The sequence below is a fragment of the Biomphalaria glabrata genome, chromosome 8 (assembly GCF_947242115.1).
Source record: "Biomphalaria glabrata chromosome 8, xgBioGlab47.1, whole genome shotgun sequence".
Taxonomy (NCBI): domain Eukaryota; kingdom Metazoa; phylum Mollusca; class Gastropoda; family Planorbidae; genus Biomphalaria; species Biomphalaria glabrata.
The window spans coordinates 32,073,320-32,090,943 of NC_074718.1; the positions used below are offsets into that span (position 1 = coordinate 32,073,320).

Genomic DNA, 17,624 nt, shown 5'->3' on the forward strand with positions numbered 1-17,624 from the left:
TACCTAGATTTACTTCGTGGTTTGTAGAGTACCTAGATTTACTTCGTGGTTTGTAGAGTACCTAGATTTACTTTGTGGTTTGTAGAGTACCTAGATTTACTTCGTGGTTTGTAGAGTACCTAGATTTACTTCGTGGTTTGTAGAGTACCTAGATTTACTTCGTGGTTTGTAGAGTACCTAGATTTACTTCGTGGTTTGTAGAGTACCTAGATTTACTTCGTGGTTTGTAGAGTACCTAGATTTACTTCGTGGTTTGTAGAGTACCTAGATTTACTTCGTGGCTTGTAGAGTACCTAGATTTACTTCGTGGTTTGTAGAGTACCTAGATTTACTTCGTGGTTTGTAGAGTACCTAGATTTACTTTGTGGTTTGTAGAGTACCTAGATTTACTTCGTGGTTTGTAGAGTACCTAGATTTACTTCGTGGCTTGTAGAGTCTCTATGTCTAGTGTAGCATGTAGATTGACTTGAGAACACAAACAAACGATCTCTGTTTATATAGTTCTGGTCTAACACCTAGCCTATGAATGCGTTGAGCTTTAATACTAAAAGAAAAGTGCACGACCTAGGGTGAAGTGTTTGTGTTTGAAGGTATACTAGAACATGCTGGTCACATTGTGCAACGTCCTTTAGTATCGCGATCTCTTTTGGGACTTGAACCCGGTACATTAGGATTCTCAAACGTACTGATCTAACATCAAGTGGCACGTGCTGAGAGTTATTTCACTTCTACACTTGACTTTCTGTAGTTTATTTATTTATTTATTCTTTTGTCGGCGCTTCAAATGACTCGTAAAATATATACAAATTATACACGTATTTTAAATAGATTGATGAACTGTTGAATATGTCTTAACACCGCGATGTTTGAAACACATTCTAGCTACAAATAAATATTTTTTTCTCACTAGGCTATTGCCCTTTTTTGTGAGATCGATAACGCCCATATCGGCATAATCTCATCCCTAAAATCAGCGCCCTTGGTCTCTGTGATCTCATCCATTCCTATTGTAGACGCGTCAGTTGTCTCACTGGCATTGCATTTGTATTCATGCGCTATTCCAAAGCCATCATTGGTGGGCGAATCTACGCATTTAGACATGGCAGTTACTAGACATGGTAAGGTTCTTAGACAGTTTGATTTCAAGATGCTATCCATATCATTTGCCTTTATCGCTTTGTTTTGACGGTGATCTGTGCTCCATGTTTTATACGAAAGTCGTTGTTATGCTTGTATTTCCGCTTAACCAATCGTTACAACGCGGGACAACGCTACAGCCTCTGTACAACTTGCATGGTTTCAGAATCCATTAAAGTTTGTTTTGGAATGTCCAGTCTGAGGGTCACTTGAGTCTCCAGATGAAACTGCCACAAACTCAAAGGAATGATTTACAAATCATACGTGTAACAATAAAACCTTGTTTCTTTTAAACTCTATGGTCACTATCAGGACTATATCCATGATTGAGTAACATTCTGTGAATAGTAAATTAAAAAAAAAAAGTTTCCATTTACTTTAAACATATTTTGACTTTTCTGAAAACGATTTTCTCTGACCAAAGATTACACTGAAAACGATTTTCTCTGACCAAAAATTACTCTGAAAACGATTTTCTCTGACCAAAGATTACACTGAAAACGATTTTCTCTGACCAAAGATTACACTGAAAATGATTTTCTCTGACCAAAGATTACACTGAAAATGATTTTCTCTGACCAAAGATTACACTGAAAACGATTTTCTCTGACCAAAGATTACACTGAAAATGATTTTCTCTGACCAAAGACTACACTGAAAACGATATTCTCTGACCAAAAACTACACTGAAAACGATTTTCTCTGACCAAAGATTACACTGAAAACGATATTCTCTGACCAAAGATTACACTGAAAACGATTTTCTCTGACCAAAGATTACACTGAAAACGATTTTCTCTTGACCAAAGATTACACTTGGCAAAAATTAAAATCTACTGTTAGAACACTTTCCACCGACTTTGAGAGACGAATATGTGACAGCCCATTTCTGAGAACCTTTGGAATACACTTGATCGTTGTCTTGTTTAAACTATTAGAAGACCTAATTTACTATATCAGTAATATGCGGAAGTCAAGCTCATGTATGGGCTACATGTTCGTCTATAATGTCAAAGGCCACTTGAGCTAATCATAGCACATTCCCAATTAGGATCAATAAGGTAGTCTTAGTGTTAGTCTTGCATCATTTATAATAATAATGTAGTGTACGAATGGAACGAAGTCCTAGACACACAATTAGTTCATTGGTAACAAGCTTAATAAATAGATGGGGTGCTGTTGCTGAGGCGCTTGGCTTCCTATCCTGGGTCTCGAGCTAGAAATCCTTGGTCTATTGAAGTTCAGGAGTCCACCTAAATCTAATGGGTATCTGTCGCTGTGCTGGCCAAGGACACCGTTGGCTGTAGGGACATCATCTGCCACCATGGATCGCTAGGTCTGAAATGGGTACCTTTATTGTGGCTCAGGTTGAAAATAGAAGTAATATTTTTCCTCGAAGGATGTTACTTGTTAACGCTTTGCGACCTTAAGAAAACAAAAAAATATATATATTAAATCGTGTGTTGTTGTTTTTTCTGCCCTGATATTTTAAATACAAAATTTATCAATAATAAATAAATGAACGTCCTCAATGACTTTGAACTGTTAGGTCATTGATCCAGCACCAATGATTATCGCCTATCTCTAAAGCTATTTATTAATTAATTTTATAATCATTAGTTCCTCTGCCTCTCCATTTTAACTTAGTGTTGGTTGTGTTGGTGTACTTTGCAACAGACTTTTGTCTGTTTTGTCTTTTGTTGTTTGCACTCTAGTGTTTGTGTTGTCTACATGTTTTTGTGATGTCCGTGTCGTCGTGTCCGTAACGGAATTAATGAATCCAAATTAGAGCTGCTCTGTTATCATGAGTGGCTAGGCCCACAACATCACAGGGACCACCAGCGCCTTCGTGCCTTGGCCCACAAAGCTAACCACAGTGCTACCTCTTTGCAGAGAAATTGGACGGTACGGCATGTATGCCAGATTTCAAGTGTGTTTGATTTCAAAAAAATGTAATAGTTAAAGTCTAACTGAAGAGTCTATTTATTACAAAACTATGTCGTCCTCATAAAAGAACAAAACATCATTAGAAATATAAAGAAAACTAGAGCTCTTGGGATTGAGGAAAACACTCTCAGGCTGTTGGTGTTTCGAAAAACAAACTTGTTTGCATCGACAGAACTTCATTCCATAATTTGTATAAACTTTAGCTAAATTGTGTTGGCCTAGGTTGAAGGAGTACATTCACAAGTTATAACAAATATTTTGTAGACCAGTGCTGTGTGGATCCCTTGATTTCATCCAACGTCAAAATGCAGTCGTTGTTGCTGTTTTTTTTTTTTTGTTGTTCTTCTTCTTGAGTCTTTACATATAAGTAAATCTTGTATTCATCTTGACGTGTCTTGAAATGCTCTTGGCGTTTAAAGACTCCGATCAAGACGTGAGTTACTGCTTGTGAATTCAAAATGAATCGAAAGATTGCGTCGCCTGAATCGATCTCTCTTTACAAGTAGCTATATATAACTTCCAATCCAATTAATCTAGATTTTTTAGCGTACACGAGTCTGCTATTGCGCAAAGACTTTATTTTCTGGGCAAATCACACACCCCCACACACACACACACACACATTCACACCCACAGTCACCCTCACATTGATATATAGAAATACAGTCGAATTGGTTTAATCGTACCAGCCGCTTATTTTGAATAAATCTTTAACAAATACAGATACATTCGTTTACTTTGATTAGCCGATTATTAGGACCAAAACAATCAATTTCCGATGTGATCCGATGAATTGGATTGGACTTTTTTGTAGCAAGCTTATATTAACTCCTTCCGTCTGGGTGGATTCTTTAACACTGTTTTCTCCCACTTCCCATTCTCGGATCTAATTGACATTTGGTACTACTATTTATTGTCGATGTCAACATATGAATCAATTCAAACACTAACCAATTATTTCATCCATTAGTGATAGTTAATTAATTTTCTCTCTTTTTTTTTTCCTCTCTCTCTCTCTGTCTTATTTTAAGTTACTGTTCAGTAAGTGTGTAGATAAACAGTATAGATGTATGGTGGGCGGAGCCAGCCGATAGGAGATGACACTGTCATGTCCTGTTAGCATACGCCTGCTGACGACATTAGACTACGCTGTGTAGGAGTTGCATGACCCACTAGTTGTCTTGCAGCTGAGGGTGGAATCCTTGTTGAATGAAAAGGGTTTATCGCCGATGACACCAGAGGCGGCCTTAGCATTGCTCGGGACCCTTGGTGAGTGTCATATCATGGCCACGGATATACGATGGGCTGACGGCGACAAGATTCTCTTTATCGCGGGCCCCAACTAAGGTGCGGGGTCACCCCACAGTTGCAGATACTTATTTCTTGAGCTTGAACTTTGTGTGTTCACAATCTCTACTAGAGTTTGACTGCTCATTAATCAGGTCATTAAGTGGCCTTACTCAAGTGCTATTTTTTTTGACTTTGGTGAATAAGGACCTCTGCATGGTCGGGTTTCGGCTGTCTTGTTCTGTTGTATGCACCATATCGTCACGATGGTCCTGAGTTCGAAGTTTGTCCGCTTCTCTCCCCTGCCCTGAGTGGTACTGGGCTAGGAGGCAATAAGCTGCATATCTAAAGGAACGCTTGTAACTATAAAAACAAACAAAATATAAAAAGTTCTTAAACAAAAAACTTATCTAAAGGGGAAGAACTCTGTACTCAAAACTATATCTACCAATAACGTACAAGTTATTTCCCTTATTCACTATCAACCAAAAAATCAATTACCAACAATTAATTTACTAATTTAGTATTTTTGTTTATTGATTCATATTTTTTTAGGTACGATAAATAATCATATAAAGCATCACCTTGATCGGAGAAGGCTTGTGGGAGAAATAGCATTAACAATTAAACCCAACAAATTTAGCCATATCTGTGAATACTAGTTTCCCTTGTTGCTATTAAAGAAAATAATGAATTACCAGTAATTAATTGTCTAATTGGTTACTTTTTTTTTTTAAATTGATTCATGTCTTGTCTATAAACATTGTGTGAAGTTCTACATGTACACACTTTGAACCAGACAGACAAGAGTCAATTGAATAAGTCATTGTCTTGTTGCATAGGCTAAATTTGACTCATTTTGTTTACTTTTTTTTTAAATAATTTTTTGCAAGGGCCTTCTTTGTTAATCAGGAAAACTTTTAATAGAAATGTTTGTTCATATTGTCACCAGGGAATCTTTTTTTTTTCACAAAGCTTATCAACTCACTCTGTCTGGTCAAAAGTTTGTACACATTTTTTCCAACATGTTGTTTTGGAAGGAGAGGGTTGAATGGGATTTCCAGTTCCTGACAAGAGTTTGGCGTTGGTCTTTGCACTATGTTTGTATTACAAATTCCAGTGTGTTCTCTGTGGTTATTGTTTGGTTCTTTTCAGACATTGATGGGGAATTTGTTTTCTGGCAGGTGTTTCTTAAAAAAAAAAAACCGAGTTAACCATCCACCATATATCCACCATAGACATTTGTGTTTTAATGTGCTGGAATCATTTCAACATTGTGCTGCTATGCCTTTTATCTTAAAGCTCCTCGGACATTTAATATCATTACATTTCTTGTCTATTTCTTATCCCTAGCTGAATGAAGTATCACTAATTCTTCCATTGCAATGGGCAAAAAAATACAAAAACTTTACCTGTTATTACTTACCATGAATATTTCCCAAAAATTTTTTTTTTTTTTTTTCTTTGCATTTTCAACCAAAATTATAAAGCTGACATATTAATGTTAATAAATTACAAAATTTTACTTTCTGCCATTTTTGAGCACATTTTAAACTCATTTGGTGGGTAACTTTCAATCATTTCCTGGCATAACTTGCTATTGCAACTTGCTATTGCGGACATTTCTTTTTTTTCTTTTTTTTTAAACTTGTCTTAGCTCCATGGACGTGTGTGTGTTATGAAAGCTATGTGCTTGTGTGAACAAAGTTATTTCAACAAAATGGTCCACTTTTCAAATTCAATTTTCAAAATAAATTTTTTTTTTTTTTTCTATTTTTCTTTGCATAATATTGTTTAAAATATTTCAATAATGAATTGAAAAGCAGAAGAGCAGTTAGAGTGTGTGAATAAGATTATTTATTAAAGCAGAGGTTTTCGTGTGTGTGTGGTAATAAGTAATACTGGAATCTACGGACCCCCTCCAATTCAATAAGATAGATACTTAAATATGAGGGCCATGTATGAATGTATGGGTCACTGTTTACTTCTGGCCTTTCTAGTGTTTTTATAAGTTTGAAAAAAAAGTCCATGACAAAATAAACAATATATGGCCTTGGAATAAATCTATGGGCGTACCCAGTAGGTATTATCAGTTACTTTTCTTTTCCACTTCTGATAAAATAGCAGACCCCCCCCCCCTCCTTTTTGTTTATATGTCCTGTGATTTTACAGCTCTCCCACTTTGAATTCTATACAGAACCTACTCTCAACTATCTTTTTCTTCCAATGACATGGCCCACCTAGTTTCTTGCTTCCCTAACATGCTTTTGATCAGTGATTTTAATTCAATTAAATGGACTCGCTTTATTATGCCATTATCCATGTACCTACTTTTGGTCAGTGAATTCCATTATCACCTTTCTCCTTTCCCCATCCTTTCTCCTTTCAGTTTGATTGGCACATCATGTGGTATTATTGTCCAGATGGTCCCGGGTTTGAAGCCTGCTCAAACACTGCCATCTTTGGGGAGGCTTGGGGGTAGAGCTTCAATTCTCAATCAACATCTGAAACATGCATAACATTTTTAGGCCATGTTCATACCCATTAATCCTTCAAGGACTATCTATTTGGGAAAAATAAATCGATGTTGTTTCGATTAGGAAATGTGCTTAGTTGTTCTAAGTACACAATATGGGAGTGAATCAGCTAGTGCTTTTGGGTATATATATATTTATATATATATATATATATATATATATAAATATCTAATATTATTATATTATTTGTAATATTGTATTATATTACATATTACAAATGCAAAACATTTAATATTAATACAATTTTTTTCTGTTTTCTACTTTAGGTTGGTGGAAGCCAAGAGTCTGTTCGACCTGACCCAGAATCAAGTCATGTTCCACAACGTACTGTTGTACATGTGGGTGAGCCTGAGGCCAGTTCTAGTGTAGAGGAAGCTCATAATGATGAAATTAAGGTTCTCTTGGTCCCCCACATGTGTCTCCACTTTCATTCAGGCAAAGAGAAAAGTAGGCCACCAGACGAGGCTTCTTCCAGCCTTTTTGGGGCCTCGGGTGGGCCATCCGGTGACCACCGGTCTTGCTCGAGCGGCTTCAAAACTGGTGGATGCAACAGCAGAGTTGAAAGGTGTGATGAGGAGGCAGCCTGTGGTGGCTCTGAATTGAAGGCCCTGCTGCAGCAGAACAGTGGTGAGAAAGAGGTCAATGGAAGGTCACGATGCGATGGGGATGACACAAGCACCAATAGCGTTGACATTTCTTATAAGGAATGCTGCCAGGATAGTAGCAGGCAGTCAAATAGTCGTGTGGGCTCCACCAAGCGTGGCTCTAGTGCTTTGACCTCTCCGACCCCATGTGACAAGGACTGGGATGATTCGTCTACCTGTTCCTGCGTGACAGGGGACAGCGAAGATGATGACCAAAGAGGTGAACATCAAACTGTAAGTGTTCTAACCGAATGTCCTGGGTGTCAACACTCCAGCAGGGAGCCTGCAGCATGATACGCCAAAGTATTTTCAAACTGTTTGCTAATGTGCTTTCTTTTGCAATAGAAATATTCTAGGCTAGAAAGTTTGACAACATTTGTTCCATACAAGGATAAAGGTGGAAATGAGTTTCAAATGAACAAAAACCAACTGAGACTAGTTCTCTTCCCAAGAGCACAAATTGAATGATAATGTTTTCTTTAAAGAACTGCATAGATGTGACACACCTTTTTGATATCTGGCTTGCAAAGAGCTGTATCTTCATTGTACTGTGTCTACACAAATATCGTTCTGCTCTACAAAACCAAAGTTACTTTCTTAATATGGAAATATCAAAACACATAAACAAGAACTTTTTTTTTTTATTTTGGTTTCCTGAACTTACATCCCACTACTTGCTGGTTTTCCTATTTGCCTTCAGGGATATTTTCAATTAATTTGTCAGGCTGCTTTAACAAAAATGTTCTCATTGGACTGTGATGATGACGTTATAGTGGCTACTTGTCTTTTCAAAGAATGAGCATTGTTGCAAAAAAAAACAATAAGATATAATAGTGTCTGTTGATTTGATGTTTTTAATGTGTTTTCAGAACAAGGTTCAGTATTAAAAACAAAATTCATAGAAAGTACCTTCACAGATACACTGTAGATTGCTGCCTATTTGAAAATGTTTTAACTGGTATATTGTGATCATTTTTTTTTTTATTAATGAAGATGATGTCTGATGAACCTGTTAGAAATGCTTTTCTACAATGTGTTGAGGTTTTAAATTTTAAAAACTATTGTGATAATTGTATGAAATTTTGTATTGTGTTTATGTATGTGTCAAGATCTAAGTGACTTGAGTTCTCCCCTACAATTGATGGCAGACTTTACTGGGATATATATGCTAAGAAAATTAAATTGGCCTAGTTTAGGACACATCTTTGGTTTGTGGCCGACAGGTACTTTTGTATGATAAATTATAATGTAAATAGACACAGACATTGGCATTTAATCTTTCGCTGGCAATGACTTTATTAGGATGCTAATTACAAAATCAGAATTACAATTTTACTGGAGGATTTTTTTTTTGTCAAATATTTCAATGCTTTAAAGCAGCACATCTTTAGTAAATTATTGCTTTAAATAATCCTTTCAAAGTTTTTGTTAGTAAAGTACTTTTAGTTCAAATAGCATTTCTTGTAGCTTCAACTGTTACATTTCCATTGTGTTATTTTTTTACCATTGCAATTTGGGTGTAACCTGTTTTAATCATGCTTTATGTTACCATTTCAATGTTTAAAATAAAACACTCATCAAGCAGGAAATGAATGTAAACTAAACATTAGGCCTACATTTGAAATAAAAACTTCCTAGTTATTGCAGCTTGTGACATGAATGCCTAATGAACAGGGTTTAATTTAGGCTGTAACCTCTGTTCAGAATACTTCATGTTTCCTGCTTTCATGAGGCTGTAACACATTTGACTTCTTACATGAAAACATTTGTATGTCTTAACTAATTAAAAGATAATGTGCTTTTTACATATTTGTTTAAAAAGTTTAATAGGACAAGAAGAGGATTTTAGAAAGAAATGTAAAGATAATTCTTGTTTAGAATTGTAATTTAAAACTATATAAAATATTTGATAGACATTTTTTTTTTTTCAGAAGAACTAATCCTTGTGTAAAGACTGGTTTAGCCTAAACCTCAAACAGAACTGCAAGGAATACAAATGGCATTAGAAATGATAAGATAATTTATATTGGTCCAATCAAATGGAAATTCAGTTTGACTACAATTGACCACCTCAGTTTTTGAACCTTAGCTTTTGGACGTTGTAAAGCTCATACCACATCACTAGCCAACAAGCTATTATAATCATCTTTCAAACTTTATTCACTTGATCTTTAGTTATTATTATAGCAACTATTTCTATGTCTTAATGTTTTGTCATTGTTTTAAATATCAACATACTTAACAATGAAAACTCTTGCATCTTGCATTGCCAATGTGCTAGGAGAATGGAAGAATAGAAAGTGGAGTGTGATTTGGAGGGATGACTGTATTGTGGATTGTGTTTCTTTGTGTGGAGTCTCATTGATGCCACAACCTTTCCTGTACATTCACAAGATTTTCTGTGAGGTGTATACTTGAAGTAATGTCAGTACCTGATTGTCCTAGACAAGAGTTGTTTTTTTTTAAGGCTGTGGTTTAAATTGAAGCTTGCCATACAGTGTATATATATATATCAAAGCAGACTTAAATTGAGGTGCACAAGTTTTGTTTTTAATATATGCATGTAATATTTGTTTTGTCCTAAATGAACTGGAAAATCACATATTTTTTTTTAGTATACGTGTTTTTTGTTATTGTTTTTGTTTTAATTGTGAGAATAATTTTGGTGTCAATCAAATACTAAAATGACCTTCAATGTATATGTAAGTACAGATATAATACATTTGTAAAGCTCAATACTGCAAAGGCTTAAGAAGCCTGTTCTTGAGGAGTTCGAACCCTGCCTGCACCTCTCTCCCACCTTCCTGTGAGATGTTTGGCTTAGAATGTAATAATCTTTATCCCTGGAACATCAGAAATGTGTTGAACAAAGAGACAAGTTTCATTAACATGAAAACTTTTCAGTAGGGTACAACATTTCAGTATCTTTAGACAACATTTCAGTAGTAGGGTACAACATTTCAGTATCTTTAGACAACATTTCAGTAGTAGGGTACAACATTTCAAGAAGTTTTTTTTTCACAAGTTGAATATAGGTAAGAATTAAGAGCATAAAATAAAGCCAAGAATGACAAAAAGTGTAATAAATGTAAAAAATTCATTTTGCATTGAAATGTCAAGTACTTTCTTGAACACTGTACAAATAATGAAGCATTTTATTTCACTACAGTTGCAGGGGAGTAACTACAGTAAACCACAATACACTTGCTTGACTATGAAACTATGACTTATTTTACATTTTTGTATGCAACTACTTTTTCAGTTCCGTGTCTTTCTAAACTCCTTTTTTTCTTTCGTTAACATGTTTATCTAAGTAGACAAATGGGAAAATTTGACATAACTTATATAATCCTATAGTGCACTGACCTATACTCTTGGAATTATTTTCAAAATGATTTAAAAGCTAACCTAAATAATATATTTTAATTTCTCATATGGGTCTATAGGGGTAGATGGATTCATTATGACTCGAGAGGCTGAACAGAGGGGTAGTGAGCAAACTTTACACCCAAGTCAAGATACTTCCCCATTTACCATGAACATCACTTAGAAATATGGGTGCCGCTCTGGGGTGTGGCGCCCCCTCACTACACCTCTGAGTCTAAATGAGCACACCATGGCCCGAAAAAATGTTCCAAATAAAAAAATTGAGTATGAACTTATTGTATGCATTTCAAACTGTCGTCAGGATTTTATAGTTCGACCTTTATTCCCTGTTATTCCCTGTTGTGTTTAGGTTTTGACTTAGTTTGAACATTTCCCAACCACAGCATTGGTCTACTAAATATTTCCAGAGTTTGTGTCACTTAATGATGTAAGTGTAACTCCCAGTCTCTTAGCTGAATTGACTGTTTTGTTTTACTTCATTGACATTGGAAGAAATCAGTTTTATTGATGTATTGTTTAAAGATATCACAATAAGCTCAACATTTCCTATGACTTGCTCTCCTATGTATCACTTCGGCAAAGTTAAAATAAATGTTTTACAAACATATGACATTGTTTGAAGAAAAAAAAAACTGTTATGAGATAATGGCAGCTCTAGAGGTTTCAAAGATCAATGCAATCATTCTTTTACAGGTAATAGTTTAAACATAGTGTTACAATCTTAATGAATGTTTTAATCTTAGTATAGTATTGTAGACATGATATAAAAGTTAAATACTACATAAGTGAGCAATTTGTTAAATCACATAAAAAATTTTAGTATCATTAATTAAGTTAGACATTCTGCTTATTAACATTTTACCGGTTAATTGCATTACAAGATAATGTACTGTGGTCATGCTATTCCATCAGTTTCCACTGGATTTGTTTCTTTTTGTCAATATTAAATGATTAGAAATGTTTTCTTAATTCTAAAGTGATGATACATTTTTATGTCAAGGAACTTAATGATTCTTTGGCTGAAAAGCTGCAATTGTTAGATAGAGAACAAAGTTAAATGTTTTTTGTGGACTAATCATAGCAAGTAGTACCTTCCTATTGTTATCTTCCTGATACAAGGAATGACTAGGATGTGCTCCTTAGACCTTGTTGTGGGGTCATCTCTTTTGAGTAACATCTCCAATAATGCGTGGGGTCATCTCTTTTGAGTAACATGTCCAATGATGCATGGGGTCATCTCTTTTGAGTAACATCTCCAATAATGCGTGGGGTCATCTCTTTTGAGTAACATGTCCAATGATGCGTGGGGTCATCTCTTTTGAGTAACATGTCCAATGATGTGTGGGGTCATCTCTTTTGAGTAACATGTCCAATGATGCGTGGGGTCATCTCTTTTGAGTAACATGTCCAATAATGCGTGGGGTCATCTCTTTTGAGTAACATGTCCAATGATGCGTGGGGTCATCTCTTTTGAGTAACATGTCCAATGATGCGTGGGGTCATCTCTTTTGAGTAACATGTCCAATGATGCGTGGGGTCATCTCTTTTGAGTAACATGTCCAATGATGCGTGGGGTCATCTCTTTTGAGTAACATCTCCAATAATGCGTGGGGTCATCTCTTTTGAGTAACATGTCCAATGATGCGTGGGGTCATCTCTTTTGAGTAACATGTCCAATGATGCGTGGGGTCATCTCTTTTGAGTAACATGTCCAATGATGCGTGGGGTCATCTCTTTTGAGTAACATGTCCAATGATGCGTGGGGTCATCTCTTTTGGGTACCACATCCCATGATTTGTGGACATTGTGGCATTAACCACTTAGCAACCAAGCAAGGGGGCTTGTGTTGAATTCTGACTCGAGCTGAGTTTTATGTTTGTTGAGTACCTAATGACAGCATGGAAATGGACATCTTCTCTCGGATGCTCTCTCCCCCTGTAGGTCCACACAAGAGATTGGGTCTGAGTGCACTGAGCATGCTTATAACATGAAGGCTATATAAGAGTAATTCATTAAATCATCTTTTATTGTCCATATGTTCTACACAATAGATTTGATTCTTGTACATGCTTCAGTCAACATGCTTCTTTTTCTGGACTAAATAGTTGATTTGAGTGTAAATAGTTGTCTTCATTGTTCCCCTCATCTTTGTGATCACTAGGTCAGGCCATTCAGGTTCAGTGTTTTACTTTGATTTGCTTCATTTGACCATTCAGTGTACAGACGTTTTCATTGAACATTGTAATAACAGATTCATTCAGTATTTCACTGTTGGACTACACCAGCTATAGAGAAATATATTTTAGAGTTTGTGAAAGAATTTCTTGGTAAAAATGTGATAATTGTAAAGATTTACCACTTTGGCATAATCATTTCTTAATAGGATACTCGGTTGACTTTCATGTTGAACAAATGTATGACATTAATGAAGCTGTTTAGAATAGATGTTCATGTTAAATTGAGCATAATCATAAATTCTGACTATTTCTCAGGCTGCAGTAGTTATTGGTATGTGAAGTCTTTGGTCAATGGCAACTATATGTCAAATGTGGAGGCTCAATATTTAGTGTCAAAGCATTCCTTTTTTTTTTAGGAAGGGGGGGGGGGAATATGAAGTGCAGATGAAAGAATGTAGAATGTACATTTTAATGACATCTTTTATGTTCCTTCATAAGCTGTAGAAAGTTGTTGTTTTGTTTTATTGGCCTTCCTCCATTAGTAGTGTGACTACATGTACAAAAAGCATCCCTTACTTATTGAAGAGTGCAGTGTTTGGTCACATAGTAATTGGAGGCTAAATGTATAGTACTGACCTTGACTATTTTGTTGGAAATATTGTAAAATAGATTATTTGTTTAAATTAGAATGTAGTCAATGAATTCCATATTTACATGGTGTCTAAATATGAGTTTAAAACTGTCACTAGATCTCTTAATGTGGCATAGACTTTATCAAAGTTAAAGTTTACAAAATTAAACTTATAAAAATCTGGCAATGAAGGGAAGCAAGCATGAATATCACTGTATGTTATGTTGTTTGTCCTTTACCTCCCCTTTTCATTTTGATTTGTATTGTTGTGTGTGGTGTGCACACCAGCCACATGCCCCTGTCTGCTAATACTCACATTCTATGGAATTAAGAATACGTTACTTAAATTGTTTGTTTGCTGGACAGTTGTCAAATTTTACCTGACAGAACAATACCAAAACTATTCATGTTTTCTTTTTGAGGATAAAATCCTTTTTTTTTAACAAATAACATCATATTGTACATTTTTTCCATTTTACCCAGACATTATTGTTAACTTGTTAAAAGACTAATTCTAGCATTTATAGTTACACAACATACCATAGAATAAGATTGTACACTATTATAAATATTCTTCTTTGTGATTTGCTACAATACTGTTACCCCAATTCCCAACAAAAATTTATCAATGGAAATCACTTCCACAGTTCACTTGGCCTAGCTGACTAGCAATGATGCCACACATTGGCTAAAACTCATTGTTACAACTAATATGTTGGGAAGTTCTTTTAAGTTTCAGGTAGGAACAAAAAAATGTTGAAAATTCTAAAATGTTTCACTGGACACAGTTTCTTGATTAAACATTTGTTGTCATTAAATAGTGTCAGAAGATTTCTGAAAATCCTGGATAACCTTAACTACTTGTTTAGCATTTGGAAATTTGTATAGAAGAAATGTTCTCTCTAATAAGATTATCATTGGACGATATATATAGTGATAGAAATGTATCAAGGAAAATAATCTGGAAGAAAAAATATATTGTACATTTGAAGAACTATCAGAGTCCAACCATCTCTAATGGATACCTGACTAGTTGGGGAAAGTAAAGGCTCATCAACCATTAGTCAAAGAAACAGATGACCTTAATATCGTTTGGCCTAAAGATCACTAGGTCTGAAAGGGGGAACTTTAAGAATTATCTGACTTAATGGAAAATTTATTGGAGAGCTTCAAAAAAATGCTGCAATTTTTTTTGTGTGTTTAAAACAAATTTGTCTAAAAACGTTCATATATTTACTTCCAAACTTTTACCTTCTATAGTTTGTGTAGTTGTCTAGCCATGATAAGCTATTCGGCAACTTTATTTACAACTCAGTGTTTCAACACACAAAAAAAGCCATCCTTAGCTGTTAGTGGCAAAATTGTGGTTAACTTTTAAAACGCTGACAAATGATCAAGCTGACTCCACAAAGAAAATGCATATCTCTTTATTGTGTGTGGAAATGTGTGTTGTTTTAATTGACTTTTGATTGGAGTTGATTCATGACTTTGAAGGCGTTGATGACTTTGACTTGTATTTGACTTCAGAAGTCCTTGCTCAGTTCTGTCGTTGCATTGGAAATAAAATTAATTCTTTCAAAACAGATTTATGTACTTGTTCATTGACTTTGTTCTTGACAATCGTTAATCCATGCTTTGGCTAGGTTTAAACTCGAAATTCACTGTACCGGTATTTAACCTTTTTTTTGTTTACCGAGATAAAATTCAATATCAAATAGCTAACTTAATGAATGATAGGGTGTAGAGCGACCAATAGGTGCAACTATCACCTTGCTTGTATTAATTAGAACTGGGTTTCCCAAACAACTGTCCTACACGGAACACTTCTCACTTTCAGAGTAGTTAGCGCAGCGGTTCTCAACCTTTTAAGCTCGGCGACCCTTTTTACAACGCCTCACTCTTCTGCGACCCCTGGCAAATCGTCGACCCCTAAGGGGGTCGTGACTCACAGGTTGAGAACCCCCGAGTTAGCGGAACACTTTGCTTAGTTTTTTTTAGAGAGATTCATTCGTGTGATGGTCTACTAGTTAATTTTTCATTTAGTTCGTGGAACACCTATTCAGGCCTCGCAGTATGGGAAACACGTGATTATAAAGTAGGATGCTTATTTCTCATACTATGTTATATACATATTCGTACAAATGCTCTTACCTTAGTGCCATTTTTGCATGGAAAGGGTTGCCTGAATCAGCCAGGAAAACCATCGACTTGGCTGAGTTTAAGTCTCTAATTAACGACTAGATATGACACATGGATCTACGTAGGACGTATTTATCTTTTTCTTTGAAGGAACATCTATCAATTATAAGATACAACAGCTAAGAGAAGCATTCAATTATCTGGATTGGTTCCTTGCTTGCTGGGCTGTGACTGAGCCGAGTCACGTGGCTACTTGTTAAAGAATTTAATTTTTTAAAATATACAAAAAATTAACTAAAATCAAGAATGAAAAAGAAATACACAATATTCTAGTGTCAATATGCTCAAATAGCTTGTGATTTTGAAAAAAAAGGCTAAAGTATCATGTTTTCAACAATAGTGGAAGTAACAGTGAGTGCTATGATTAAAAAAAAAAGATGATTGATTTTGTTATCTTAATAATTGACTAGTTTGTGGTGAGAGCAGTTCCATATGGCCATACATCAGAAGTTGACTTATTTAAATACCTTAAAGTCAAACATAAAGAGATTGTGGATCACTAAAAGAGATTTTAAAATACCATTTTAGGTTGGCTTAAGCAATCATGAGTAAATAATGAAAAATGTATCAGAGTAACATCAGCTTTCAAGTGAACTTAAAACTGTATTCTTAGTTGGTGGTTTCTCTACATTTACATGATTGTGAAAGTTTGAGACTGAAAGATTAATTCAGGTCTTTGAGAGTAAATGCTACATAAAATGTTGGGTATCAGAGACCAGGAAAAGAAGACAAAAGAGTTTGTACTCTGGCTGGCAAAAAATAAGGAAATTCTCAATTTTTGAGACGAAAGTTGAGCTGGTTTTATCGTATTGTAAGACATGACTTACTGTTAAAAGTCATCCTTCAAGCTTTAGTAAAAGTAGAAGGAAGAAAAGGCCGTCCAGAGAAAAGTTGTCTGGACAGAGTGAAAGAATGGACCAGCTTCTCTCTCTTGATATCCTGCTAAGGACAGCTACTGACCGGGAAGTATGGAAGGATTTGGTTACGATGCAAGCCAAGGGACAGATGAGATGTGATCATTGACAGTTACTCTGTTACAATGGAAAGTCAAGTGATGCTAAGCAATTGATTTCATTTCGCTTTAAGAACATCCTGGATGAAGTCCTGTGTCCCAATTATTGTAATGAATTTTGTTCTAGAAAATACAGGTCTTCATTTGTTGCTTAGTTCGTGAGGGTTCATACAAATTAATTGTATTATCTAATTTTCCGTTTTTTTCATCTATTTATTTTTATTACATATACAAATGAAAATAAAAATAAAAGTTTGACGCAACTTCTACCTTTGTGGTGGTTGAGTGGTAAAGTGCTCGTCCTTGAAGTGTCGAGAGGTCCCGGGCTCGAATCTCGTTGAAGACTGCCTTTTCCACCTCCAAAAGTCTTTAAAGTGTCGAGTTGACATTAATACTTTAAATTGTAAACTGGGATTTTTAGATTTCGGGATTTTAAGAAGGCCATTGAGTCCACCGAACTCTAATGGATATCTGACTTTAGTTTGGGAAGGTTAAGGCGGTCGGTCGTTTTGCTTGTTAACCGTTGGCCAAAAAAAAAGCATCTGCTTCGTAGATCGCAAGGTCTGAAAGGTGGGCTTTACTACATTTGTTAACACTGGGCCCCAACTCAAATTGACAATAATAAGTTTGAAACTTTAAAATATTCATTAAATGTAATCGATAAAG

The 17,624-nt window shown here is 35.4% G+C and overlaps 1 protein-coding gene across 2 annotated transcripts in view; it reads left to right on the forward strand.

The window, feature by feature from the left end:
• LOC106066895 (E3 ubiquitin-protein ligase RNF128-like) overlaps window positions 1-15,332 on the forward strand; it is a 61,131-nt gene extending 45,799 nt beyond the window's left edge. For both annotated transcript variants that reach the window (XM_056037228.1, XM_056037229.1), the window contains exon 6: window positions 7,175-15,332. In XM_056037228.1, the coding sequence (XP_055893203.1) occupies window positions 7,175-7,846 (672 nt within the window). In that variant the 3' untranslated portion in view covers window positions 7,847-15,332. The remainder of the gene's footprint in view (window positions 1-7,174) is intronic.
• The last annotated feature ends 2,292 nt before the right edge of the window (window positions 15,333-17,624 follow it).